This window comes from Anoplophora glabripennis, unplaced genomic scaffold (assembly GCF_000390285.2).
Source record: "Anoplophora glabripennis isolate ALB-LARVAE unplaced genomic scaffold, Agla_2.0 scaffold281, whole genome shotgun sequence".
Classification (NCBI taxonomy): domain Eukaryota; kingdom Metazoa; phylum Arthropoda; class Insecta; order Coleoptera; family Cerambycidae; genus Anoplophora; species Anoplophora glabripennis.
The window spans coordinates 40,529-54,844 of NW_019416549.1; the positions used below are offsets into that span (position 1 = coordinate 40,529).

Here is a 14,316-nt window from a genome sequence, read left to right on the forward strand (position 1 = left end):
GACAGCAAATCTGCTAAATAAGTAATGACACTTGGTGACATTTAAATGTTTTTCCACAGCCAACCTACAGCTAACTGTCGGATTATATTCGTCTCTGTACTTATGTTCAAATATCTCAAAATCGGTGGGATTTAGGTATAGGGAATGCTTATACCAATGGAAAGAGAATTAACAGGTGCATCTACTGGCATTATAAAACACAGGGTGTTCTATTTAAAATAAGCGAGTTATTAAACTTTCAATTTGACACAATTGGTCCGTATTTTTTAGACGCCCTGTGTAACATTCACCAACTTTCGAATATTCCAGATATTTGAACACGTTTTGGTATTGACCATCTAAAATTTCAGCTTCCTATCTTAAAAATTGGAGGAGATAGAACCGATTAAGTGTAAGTATGTTTTTTTCAAAAATTTTGAAAAAGTCAAAATATTACAAAAACTATTGAGTTTGAGGATAAAGTAAGGTTATAAAACTTACCTTAAAATTCGATGTAGAATCCAAAAATTAAATAAAAAATAGTACATTCCATTTGAAATAAGCGAGTTGACGTCTACTTCCGGTAGAACCGGAAGTTCCACGGCGACGCCAATATTTTCAATCGATAGAACATTAGGAGAAACCCCCGTACATAAATTTTCAGAATTCCAGTACGCGTAGTTTTCCAGAAACGTCTAATTGAAGCTCTATCTGGAACACCCTGTATATATAACTGTACCCCAGAGCCAGACTATGTTAAGTCCAAATCTGTAGTATTTTGACTAAGTATGTTAAGTTCCTTAACATGTTCTGACGCATCTTTTGGTAGTTTTCGTTTTAGCGTATATCTGAAGTTAAAGAAAATAGCGCATTATGGACTATGTTAATTCCACAGATTCCTTAAGAGCAAACTAAGTTAAGTCACTATAACTTTATTAGCCTCTGGGTGTATGTTCAGTTTGACATGTTAAGTCCATGTGTGAACATATACCTCACGCGTAGTTAAAATATATTTGGTGTGTATTTGTTTAAATATCAGTTGGCTATTTTTAAAAAGGTATGTCTTCAACTTCTATTCCGTGGTCTTCTAGAACGAAGAAAATGTTACAAAATTTAGTACACGAAATTGCAAAAAACGACGAAAATGTTTCACCTACAGAAGCCTCCAGCACAAAAACAACAGGTAAGTTTGTAAAATATTAATAGCAAATAGCAAGTAGAAGTAATTATCAATTTGTTTTAAATTATGGACCATATCATAATTTAACCAATGAAAATGAGAAAAATTTCGTAAATGACTGGACTTAGCATAGTTTAGCACAAGCATTATATAAAAAATGCGACTTAATTACATTTTTGTTAATGTCATCCAAAAGAGAAAACTAAATAATGAAAAGACATTATTTTTTCCATAAAACACCTATTAATTTTTAACAAAATGTCATATTGTCCCATTTTGAGTTATTTTTGAGCTTGTTTAAAATTTTTGGATTATTTTACCATTAAATTAATTTTTTACCTTTCTTTGTCATTCTTTTAACGCAGAAACTTAATATTTTTTTAGCATTAGGCAATATTTTCCATTATTTAACCAAATCCTCAGCACAGTTGTATTAGATATTGACTGTAACTATAATTTGTGTGCGTTTTTTTTTTTTCATTTTAATACCATTGTCATTATCACCATACAGATTTATTATTTGTACCCTGAAGCATTGACATAAAAATGGCTTTTTCCAGAGATTGTCAAATGTAGAAATGAAAATCCGAAAGACTGCTTTACCTGAATATCCTCAAAACAGTTCTCAGATAGTTCATATGCAAATTAGAAAAAGTAACCCTGGAATTCTATATTACAAAACAGATTTTGGTAATGATTTTTTAGAAGTCGACTTCAACAGAAAAACTAGGCGAAATGACTGCATTCACATATCTCTTTCACCTATTAGAGATAAGAATAAACCAATTTCAGCGACAAAGTATAACCACTTACAAAAGTTTTTAAAGTGGGTACCAAGAAGATTCCATGACTATTATAAAAATTTAGAGTATGGAAGAAACGAAGATGAATAAATGAAAAATTGTATATTTTTTTGTATTACTAGGAACCAAACTCTTAATGTTACATTTCCTTTATAATGATGAATAAATGATTTCATCAAAAAATATCTCTTTTTCTCCTTTTGGATTTACTATTAATGTTATGTCCATTAGAATTATGTCAAATCCATTTCTTTGGATTTAATATGTATATTAAATCCTTTCATTAATTTTTTTGTCTATGCAAAACTATGTTAAGTCACAAAAACAAAAAACAGACGCAAACAGCTAAAACTGGTATTATGTTCCTTGTTTTAATACTTACAACTATTTCAAATATAAACTACGACCCGAATTGTCGTAAAGAGTGTTTTATAATTTGAAAATATTAATTCACTAAAACTGCTCTACTGAAAAATTGAGTTTTTGGACTTGACATAGTCTGGCTCTGGTGTACAGATATGGATTTTAAATAGATATGGAAATACACATACTAATTAGCTGTAATAGCTTTGTAATTATCATTATAAAATATGAAAGAAAATGAAACTTATCATGTTTCCAGTAGTCGGAAAAATTATTAGGTATGTAGTCACTGCAAAAAATGATGTTATAACTTAACTTCTAAGCATTTTTTTGTTCAAATCATTAGTATTTCAAAATTTTTACTATTATTGTGGTTATAGCAATTTTTTCAGAATGTATGTTAATATAGTTATTAATATATGTTTTAATAGTTTTTTTAATTCTTAATTCTAATTCTAATTCTTAATTTGTTGCAACCAGTTCTACATTTGTATTGTTTGTGTATAAACATTCCATAAGTGGGCATGTATTTATGGATAAAAGTTTGTATTCCTTATGTTCGATATATTTGGGTGAATACGATAATCCACATATCAAAGCAGCAAAATAATCTCTCTAGCTCTGATTGTTTTTTCTAATCATTTGAATGAAATTACGCACATTGCAAATAACTCTAATTCATCGTATGTATGTATCCATATCGAAAAATGAAGTAACAGGTGGTATGTCTTATCGTCAGCCATTAAGAATTGTCAATTACAATGACTTAAAGATCAGACTGAAATTACAGTCAATCTACAAAATCAGTGCCTACTAGCACTTTGTTACTTAGGCATGTTGTAAATAACTTTAATTCGTCGTATGTGTGTGTATCTAAATCTAAAAATGAAGTAACATGTGGTATATCTTATCGTAGTAGTCAACCTACAAAATTAGTGCCCACTAGCACTTTGTTAAGTATTATAATATGGGTGGAAAGATAATGTAGACATTTAAAACATATTTTTTGTACCCAAAACGCTCATTTAATCATTCAACAAGAGGCCCAAAAACTCTCAAATAATATCATCTATCAGATCAAAAATACTTGTGATTATTGCCCGAAAGAGGAAAAGGTATGAACGGATATTACAACCATACATCAATTTTGTAGGAGTTGTAGGTTTTAAAAAACACTCTATATAAAACCAAAATGTGTAGATTGACAGCAAAAGTAAACACCCCAAAAATAATCAAATTCGATTAATACGTATTCGAGTTATTTACAAAATTCAAAAAATGTTCGCCAACTTTGAGGCCATCTAGCGGCCAAAAGAAACAATTTAGGATATAGGTGAATTAGCCTAGATCTGCCTAGATTTTGAGTCTACGAATCTGTGGTCTTCCGTTGTACACTTTATTCTGGGACACCCTGTATTTAGATATATCATATTTAATTTTTATTTTGAATAATTATTTATTACTAACTATTTACTGAATATTAGTGTGGTGTAACCCAATACTAGTTGGGGTTGTAACCAACAGAGTAGTTGTTTCCTGCAGCATTTCATGTGATAAGATTTTTTTTAATTATTTTACATATTAAATGTAGTAAGAAATTAAGCTAATAATAAAATATAATATTTTTAACTGAAAACTTGTGTGAATTTTCATGACAATGTTTCTAAGTGTGATATTAAATAAGGACATAAGAATCTTACTCTTGTGATGGAAATGCGTCCAGGTTACTGTCAAACCAGCTACAATACGCTTCTCCTAAAGTTGTTTCTTTTAGAGTAGCTATTAGTGGTGTTGCAGTCATTCCTGGACAAACTGCAAACACTTTGACCTTGGTTCTTGTATAGTGATGCGGATCACCCCAGCATCTAGTCATATGGGCGATGGCTGCCTTAGTTCCAGAATATATCGGATTACTTGGAACCGCTAAAATACCGGCTACGGAGGAGACATTGAGAATGACGGCTTGGGGTCCTTGTCTGTATTTAGGCAAATACTTTTCTAGGCCCAAAATGATTCCGTTTATCACACCATTCTGCACAAAAGAAATGCCTAAGTTATTTTCTACAATTTTGTTACTTTCTTTCGTAGCTGTTATTCAGTTTTATTTTTCGTATTTTAAACATATTCGTTTTACCTATACAAGATGTTCCTAGATATCATGTACATAAGGGAGGGAATAATTCTTTGGCTTATTTCATGACTAAAAGTTCATATAAACATAGGTCCGCAAACGCTTCGTTGCCGATCTACAAGGTGTCGAAATTTTAAAATTGTTTTAGTATTTTCTCTATAGTTCCTACAGTTTTTGAGATATTTAGCTCAAATTTGGAATATAGGTTACGCTGTAGCGCTTACATCATTGGGCATACCAAATAGTCGTGATATTCTACAGAGTGATATTTTTTCGGGGATCATGCCCCTTTTTCTTCCCCTGAACTTTTGTACGGTGCGCCGCTGGTATATTCTAAAATCAAAATTGAATTTTATGTTTTGTTGAGAAACTTATTATTACTTCCTTATTATTTTTTCGTATCTGCGACCGTTATCGAGAAAAAAAAATAAAAAACGATTTTGTGTAATTCGTTGGATGAAATTGAAATTCTTAAAATGGTCCAGTAGGTCCTGGATTTATTTGCATAATCTCGCATTTGAAATCGTAACTTGGATCTGCATATGTTTATAAAAAACACCACAGAAATTAGACAACCCCCAAATCCAAAGCCAAAGGCTTGTGTGGAAGGGGGCTACACTTGAAAAAACGCGGACAAACACCCATTATCCATCGACATTGCCAGTGCCGACACCGGGGATCGAACCCGGACCAGAGTAGGAAGCCTAGCCGAGAAATGCTTGCCACCGCACTCTCGACCGACTGCGCTACCGTCAGTTTATAAATTAAAGATTTAAGTTATAAACTGTAAGGTGTAAAATTGTTTTAAGTACTCATTATAATCTCATAACAATGCCAAATTTTACGAATTTTGAAATGGCCGAAGTGCATTTCATGTATGGCCTTGCGAATGGAAATGCAAGAGAAGCTAGACGTCTGTACATGGAGCACTATCCCAATAAAATGATACTTGATCAACGAATATTCTCAAATATTCGTAGACGTCACTTTCGACAATTGTTGTAACATAGTTTTCTTATTATGGTTATTATTATTTAGGTTTTTATTGTAATAAATTATTGCTACAAAAACCGGGTCATCCCAGCTTTTAACAGGTAGTGGCGAATAAACTGTCAAGAGATTATCTAAATAAAGCAAGAGCCTACTGGACAATTTTAAGAATTTCAATTTCATTGAACAAATTACACAAAATCGTTTTTTATAATTTTTTTCGATAACGGCTGCAGTTGCGAAAAAATCATGAGACCAAAAAGTTTCTCAACAAAACATAAAATTCAATTTTGAATTTAGAATTTATCAGCGGTGCACCGCACAAAAGTTCATGACCCCCGAAAAAATATCGCTCTGTAGAATATCACCACCATTTGGCATGCCCAATGATGTAAGCCCTACAGCGCAACCTATATTCCAAGTTTGAGCTAAATATCTCAAAAACTGTGGGAGTTATGGAGAAAAAACTAAAACAATCTTAAAATTTCAACACCCTGTGGATCGGTAACGAAGCGTTTGCTGACCTATGTTCATATGAATTTTTAATCGTGAAATAAGCCAAAGAATTACCTTCTTCTTTATGTACATGATATTTAGGAACACCATGTATTATCCCAAGGCATTGTTTCTAGTTTACATAATTTTGGCAACACAATCATAAAAACATTTTGAGCTTTTGATTTTGATTTGGGTGTAATTAGTAATAATGTTAAATTCAAAATATTTAATATATCATGAAATCATATACGTGGTCTGTTCAGAAAATAACCGAACTTTATTTTTTTAAGCTTTAATATTAATTTTTACAATATTCTTCCTTGCCGCCTTCAAAGTACTTTCATCCCACTGACGAATTTACAAAGTTGAGTGTGCAGGCGCATTGTCATAGTGCAAAAACCATGAGTTGTCTCGCCACAACTCTGGCTCTTTTTGCGAATGTTTTCACGTAACCGTTGTACCACGACTTGATAATACACACGGTTCACTGTTTCACCTTGAGGCAAGAATTCAAAAGCACATTTCCATAAAATCGAAAAAACTGTGAGCATTACTTTGACATTAGATCGAGACTGATGTGCTTAGTTGGGAAGTGAAGTTCTTTTGCCAGTCCATTGTAATGATTCCCCTCCTATTATAATCCTTTGAATAAATGCTTCACCGTCATTGGATTGTTCAAGAAGATGCCGACAAACGTCCATACGATTTCCTTTCCGTTGTTCGGTCATCAACGAGGAACAAATTTTACTACAACTCTATGCATGTTCAATTTTTCAGCCAAAATGGCATGACCCAGTTGAGATCGTCACAGGCACTTAAACACGTTGCACTCAAATAACAATATCACAAAAACTAAATGAGACAATCAGGCCGAGTATGTATCCCATTTTATCATAATAACAGTTACGTTATTTCAGGGTTACACGTTAAGGTTAACGTTAAATGTTAAGATATAACGTGCACGTTATTGAGGAATTAAGACCATTTTTAGCAAATACTCGTATTGCAAATTTGTTGTTTTTTGAAGACGCTTTTGTGTCGACATTTTTAATAATAATTATGCAAAATTATTATAAACAAGAGTCAGTATTAGACAAAAACACATATAACTGAAAGATGTCTTTACTTGCCGGTTTTATAAACGCACATCGAAGGTAAGTTGTAAAATTTAAGTAACTTAGGTAAGTATTTATCCTAAAATTATTGTTAGGTTAAATCAAACGAAGAAGGATCTAACAAGGAAACTACCCCAACCCGAACTCTCCGATTTCCAATATTTTTATATATGTTGTAGACTCGGTTGTAGAACATAAAAAATTAAATGACATATTTTTTTATCGGCGGAAAAACATATTTTGGAATGAAAAAAAAATGGAAATTGCTTCTTATAAAAAAACAAATGTTTCACATTAGATTCCGTGTTTGGAGGTTGCTACCCTTATTTTTTATTTCAGAAAAACTATATTTTTGAAACATTTTTTATATATAAAAAAATCATATTTGTTAAAAAAAATAAAATATATGATTTATGTAAACAAATTGACAAAATTAAGCTCTCTTTTTAGCGGGTGAACAACCCTCTAGTGTGCTAAAAATGTATGTACGATTAGAATTAACATTGCAAAATAAAAAGTTTTTACTTTTTCTCTAATCATACGAATAATTTGTTCTATTAGCCGCAAACAGATTTAAACGGATGCAAACTACCCCTCATGTTCACCCCCAAAAACAGAATTTCTGTGAAATTTCAATATTTTGAAATGAAATAAAATGGAAATTACTTCTTTAAAAAAAAAGTGATTCCGTGTTTGGGGGTTGCAACCCTTATTTTTCATTTCTATATAAAAAATTCATATTGATTCAAAACATTAAAAATATGATTTATGTAAACAAATTGAAAAAAATAATTTCTCATTTTATGGGGCGAACAACCCCCTAGTAATCCCCTAGAGTGCGAAAAATGTCTTTACTTTTTCTCTAATCATACGAATAATTTTTTCTCTTGGTCTAAAACGGATTTAAACAGATGCAAACTACCCCTGATGTTCACCCCCAAAAACAGTAGATATATCCGTGATATCTCGGGTTCTAATAAATATTTTGGAATGAAATAAAATGAAAATTACCGAACCCGTTTTTGAGGGATTAACATCAGTTGTAGTTTGCATCAGTTTAAATCCGTTTTAGATCAATAAAAAAAAATTATTTGTGAAATATCCGTTTTTTTTTTATAAGAAGTAATTTCCATTTCGTTTCATTCCAAAATATTGATTAGAACCCGAGATGTCACAGAAATACTGAATTTGGCGGTGAACATGAGGGGTAGTTTGCATCCGTTTAAATCCGTTTGAGGCTAATAGAACAAATTATTCGTATGATTAGAGAAAAAGTAAAAACTCTTTATTTTGTAATGTTAATTCTAATCGTATAGATATTTTTAGCTCACTAGGGGGTTGTTCGAGAACTTAATTTTGCCAAATTGATTACATAAGTTACATTTTTAATTTTTTTTAACAAATATGAATTTTTTATATATAAAAAATGTTTGAAAAATATAGTTTTTTGGAATAAAAAATAAGGGTAGCAACCCCCAAACACGAAATCACTAATGAAACGTCTGTTTTTTTTATAAGAAGTAATTTTACATGTTGTTTTATTCCAAAATATTGATTAGAACCCCAGATATTTAAAAAAAACTGTTTTAGGGGCGAACTTTGACAGTGTATTTCACCGACATATTGTTTAATAATAATAATGTAGAATTATTATAAATACCCGATTCAATAGACAAAAACACATATAACTAAAAGAGTTCTTTTAGGTTATGAAACATGAAACAAATACAACGTAGAGCGCAAATAACAGGTACCTACGTACAACAAAAAATAGCGCCGGTTTACGGGACGTTATTTACAAACGTTATATCTAACACAACGTTTTAGCGTAAATGGGATACATACTCGGCCTGATTAACAAGCTAAGAACCTGTGGACGTTATGCACAATGCAATGCTGCCAATTGCATGTCAACTATTGTTGAAATAAATGTAGTAAAATATTGTTAAAATATTTATTTTATCAAAGAAAAACTAAGAAATGGGAATTTCATAAATGGTAAATAATTAAAGAACATTTTCAAAAATACCACCTTCAACTTCAATGCACTCGTTTCTATTGATGTTGCGAATAGCAGGATTAATAGCATCGCTATTATTTCTTTTCACATCGGCCGCTTTCATAATACGATCAAGTAATGCTCGTTTCGTACAGCAACGTGTTCATCCACCCCCCAAACAAAATAATCGAGTGGGATTAGGTTTGGAGACCTTGTTGGCCTTTATTGGACCCCCTCTACCAAAATTCAAAAAGTTCGGTTATTTTCTGAATAAACCAAGTATATCATGTAAAAATATAATTGCCCTTGCAAATAACATGCACTAAAGTACTTACAACATTTATTGCAACTTCCTTTTGCCACATCTTGTCGTTGCTAACACCAGCGTTATTTATTAAAACGTCAACATGCTTGAATGTTGCTATAGTTTTCTTAAACGCATCTGAAAAACAAACGATTCAGGATGATTCATAAAGTATGGTGCCAAACTGAAGCAAATTGCAGGAAAATCCTTTTAAAGATAGTTTATATGCAAAAAAATAACTCTCTATTACAATAAAATAAAAAAACACAATCAATTCAGCTCACAAATAGGTTGTGGGAATAATCGTCTCTTTCCCATGAATATGGGACACATGTGACTGTTACAAGGGAGAGACAGTGAATAGGAATAAATTCTCATTTCTCTTTCGTGCTACGTATATATTTTAGTGTCTTCGTGAATCCATCGTGAATGGGAATAAATCCTTATTTTTCTTTCGCGTTCTACGTACACATTTTAGTGTCTTCGTGAATCCATCTTGACAAACATTCTATCCAGTCGACAGTCGTCGTTGTAACCTTATATTTCTTAATTTTCGAAAGGGGGACTATTATTTGGCATAGACTTTGTAAAAACAAAAATGAATTCGGCCAGTTCTTTAACTCAAGTTGCGTGAAATATATGGACACCATGCAGATTGTTTCACTCTCACTTCTACAGGTCACCTAACTTCTTAAAAAGGGAAAGGAAATACTAAAACTTTGCAAGGAAGACAAAAATAATAAAACAATGTTTAGAATGGAAAAGTTACGTTCCACAACGACCTGATTTACATGCGACAAGGTTATTTCCAAGATTCAGCCGTGACATTGCGACAGGAATTTGGAAGAAAATTGTTATCTTACTGTTAGCGTTAAAGCCTTTAATTACCATTTTGCCGGTATTCTTCTAGTATGTATTCGTTGTTGGGTTCTGCTAGGGCCTTTCTTCAGGCGCTCTTCTCTCTTCGCTGATTCTAAACGATGAATTTTTAACCTTATGTAAGCATTACATTGAAATGCGCATGCGTCCGACTGTTGGAAACTGTTTTCGTTTGCTCTAGGACCTAAGCTAATATAACTTACGAAACAATTCAGTGGATACACATGTACTCTACACTCCTCACTAATTTATAGATGGTTTCTAAAATATGCACAATTACTTTTCAACAATGACGGTTTGTACATTTTCATAGCCCAGTCCCAATGGAGGAATTGTCTTTCTGATTGTGGTAACAGTCTTCGACACTTCAAATTTATTTTAAACGTTTTGATATTTGTTATTTCCCGCTTTTCTGTTTTTATAAATATAAGTAATAATATTTGCTAAATAATTTTTTACTTAGTTATGAATCAGCGCGTGTATGTAATGTGTTATTGTTACTTACTCTCAAATTGTTCGATATCGCTCACATCTGTTTTTACAAACAATGCTCTGTTGGAGCCAAACTCTTCTTCTATATCAGATAAAACTGTTTGGGCCTGGTTGGGATTTACGTCTGCTAGAGTTACCCCCTACAAAAAATAAAGTTCTGTGTAGGAACATAGGTAATAAAATAATAACGACGATACACTGTTGCAGCTGTGTTCATTCCTGGATGTTGCGTTAGTAGTGAAACTGTCCACCGCTTATTATTATTTAAAATGGACTAGGAACATTCTTTTTGTTTTTTTTTTGTCTTATTACATACATCGTGTGAAAGTAAAAGTTACATTTTCGAAAAATCTAATTTCTAAGAATTAAATAACTCTTTGCTAAGAATTTCGCTGCGGGCTTTAATTTTTATTTCAATATTTTGGCTTCAAAAAGCATCAGCTTTATTTTATTGGATGCCGTACTGGTTTTAGGTAAATAAATGTGTCGAAAATATTGTAAATACTATTAATCATTTCACAACCACACAAAAAAAAAAACGACTTTCGGATCCGGAGGTCAGGCCATGTTTATTATACGTTTTTTGGGTCGCTGAATCCGAATCTGAGGTCCATTTAACCCCATCACTTCAGGATTTTTCATAACCTCAAAAAAAAAAAACGATTATTCTGAACCATTGAACCATATAACCTTAAGACTCAAGCTTCCAACGCTAAATCCAATTAACCAAATCCCATAAATATTTAACCCAATGATATCCCAACCCCATAACCCCATAACCAAGGAAATAAATCATACGCAATATGTATTATTGCAAAACATCACATAGTTGAGGACTCCTTGAAAACCCTAGTACTCAAACCCAAAATGCATCATATATATTGATCTAGTCATTTCATATGTCCGGCCTTTTGATCTAGTCATTCTAGTAATATAATTTTTTGGGTTATCTATTGTTATCCTTTGGATTTTCATTTCATTTAATCTAGTCAAGAGAGATTCGTAACATTAATCATTCATTTATTTATTTTAGTTTTATTGATTAATTTATAGTACGGTCCATCCTACAAATTAATTTTTGTGTCAAAAGATCTTATGAGAGCTATACGATGTACGAAATCCGATCGCGCAACCACCTCGTGTTGTACATCGGGTAATGCTAATGCCGACGGTCCTACCAATTAAAGTTATAAAAAAAACTAGATCGATTGTAACACACTTTGGTGAATGGGATCAAAGTACAAGGTAATGAAGTTGTGGTTAGGGAATCGTGGAGTTATGAATTGTAGGGTCATTGTGGTTTTGGGGTTTGAGTGCATAGGTTTTTAAGATATCCTCAACCACGTTAACGTTTAGCCATAATATAGATTGCCTATGATTTACTAGTTATGGAGTTATGGGGTTATGAAGTTACGGGGTTATGGAGTTATAGGGTTATGGGATTTTTTTTAGTTTGAGTACTTGGGTTTTGAGTCCTCAGCTGTATGATAATACAGATTGCGTATGATTTATTCCCTTGGCTATGGGGTTATAGGGTTATTGGAGTTTGGGTTCATGGGCTTATTAGGTTGGGATATCATTGGGTTACATGTTTATGGGATTTGGTTAATTGGATTTAGCGTTGGAAGCTTAAGTCTTAAAGTTATATGGTTTAATTTTTCAGAATATCGGTTTTTTTGAGACGTATAATAGACATAGTTTGACTTCTGGGTCCGAAAGTCGATTTTTGTGTGGCTGTGTTATTATTCTATGTAACGTATTCATCATCCTCAATAAAGCACGCTCACTAACATTGAATGAATTAAATGAAAATTATTATAATGAAATGATTAAGTCGAATCCTGTTTTTTAACATGCAACGTTGTCATATTTATCAAAATATAATGACGCTACCGACTTTGTTTTGAACTTTTCCATATATACACAATGGAAAATTACAAAAATTCTCCTTTCGTTCAGCATTAAATTCCGTGTACCATTATTTACCTATAACATGCTGCACACTTCCTCGATGACATTTTCCACTCAGACTTTCCAATGAGCCTTTTTGCACTGGAATTGAGAAATTTTTGTTTTGTCATATTAATGTCTTTGTTTTTCGGGTATCTGAACGCTTGTGTATCAGCCGCAGAACTGGAGTAAAGCCTGGACGATTTTGACACTAGACATAGATTCTTGGTCTGAGTGATATATACTGTAGGTCTGAGTAATATATATTTTTTTGAGCTTCAATACTTACATTTTCCGATTTCTTTTTTTTTCAGTGCAAACTGAGACACCTTGTATTCTAATATATATAATTAATGCAAAATTCGATGCGGAATTGTGAACACTTAATTATTGAAGTATTCTTAGAAGTTGTTAAATATCGCCGACTGCATTATTTCTACAATATTGTGTTAAATTAAAAAAAAAGTAAACCACTGCAGAGTAATCTAGACTTCTGTTAATTTATTTCCTATAAATTGTTGAATAATGTTAAAAATATATAATTACAAAAATTAAAACTCAGACTTAAATTTGAGTGTTTAGTATTATGCATTTCTTCTTTATTTATTAATATCGAGCTTGGACCGTGCTTTTTTAAAGAAGTACATTGATAGCTGTGAAAATGTACACCATACGAAATTTTATGAAATACACTTCTTGCATAAACCCTACGCTGAACAGAAGTCTCTAATTTTATTTATTTATAAGCCCTAATGCAGCATAAACATTATTTTACCATTTCAAATTGGAAATAAATGTATTGCAATAAGATTTTTGTATTCTTTTAACCACTTTTTTATACGTAAGAAATAATTTCGTTGTTATTTAACATATATTTTCACATAGTAAAAGAGTACAAATTACTGTTTAGTCACTTACTTTAACACCAGCTCGAAGAAGCTCCTTCGCAAACTGGAGACCTATTCCAGAAAGCCCACCTGTCACTAAAACTACTTTTCCATTTAGTTCGAAGTCCATTATATTGTTGCCTTCACAGCGCTTCAATGAAAACTAAGTAATATCGAACTTAAGGCAGCACTGTTTATACATATATGTAAATAAGTACATAATTAATTTCTACAAAGTGTTGAAGTGACTCGATTTTTAATAAATGACTACAATTAATTATGTTATACCTGTATTTATAAAAATGCATGATTTTTTGTATTGGCGCTGTGGAGTACATCAATAGTTTCATATATTACGAAATGTAATCCTCAGTCTGGTAAAAAAAAGATAAGCAGTGTAAAAAATATACTTATAATAAAAGGCAGATATTATACAAGACAACATTTTGTTGCAGTAAATATTAATTTACAAAAATGTATTCTTTAATAGTAGGTATATTTTCCCAATAAAATCCCAATAAAAAATAATGTGGTTGTGGTTTGGCCATGTCTTGTGGTTACTTGGGCATTGTTTCCCTTTCTGGAACAATATACTGATAGGACGGTTGCCCTCCTTCGATCACCCAAACAGTTCCATTTGGAGAGGAATGGACAAGTTTTACAACTTCCTCAGCTACATGTTCGGGCCTGAAAAGAAAGACAGGTGTTAGAAGGAACTTGAAAATTTATAACATTTTCCGCAAATA

At 32.0% G+C, this 14,316-nt stretch overlaps 2 protein-coding genes across 2 annotated transcripts in view; both read right to left on the reverse strand.

Annotated features, from left to right (window-relative positions):
• LOC108907097 (15-hydroxyprostaglandin dehydrogenase [NAD(+)]-like) overlaps nt 1-13,753 on the reverse strand; it is a 20,060-nt gene extending 6,307 nt beyond the window's left edge. The window contains exons 1-4 of the mRNA XM_018710622.1: nt 13,602-13,753; nt 10,747-10,873; nt 9,394-9,500; nt 4,026-4,357 (exon numbers count right to left, since the gene is read on the reverse strand). Coding sequence (XP_018566138.1) covers nt 4,026-4,357; nt 9,394-9,500; nt 10,747-10,873; nt 13,602-13,700 — 665 coding nt within the window. The 5' untranslated portion in view covers nt 13,701-13,753. The remainder of the gene's footprint in view (nt 1-4,025; nt 4,358-9,393; nt 9,501-10,746; nt 10,874-13,601) is intronic.
• A 215-nt stretch (nt 13,754-13,968) lies between these two features.
• The window catches only part of LOC108907096 (15-hydroxyprostaglandin dehydrogenase [NAD(+)]-like), a 28,111-nt gene continuing 27,763 nt past the window's right edge, over nt 13,969-14,316 (reverse strand). The window contains exon 6 of the mRNA XM_018710621.1: nt 13,969-14,257. Within this exon, the coding sequence (XP_018566137.1) occupies nt 14,128-14,257 (130 nt within the window). The 3' untranslated portion in view covers nt 13,969-14,127. The remainder of the gene's footprint in view (nt 14,258-14,316) is intronic.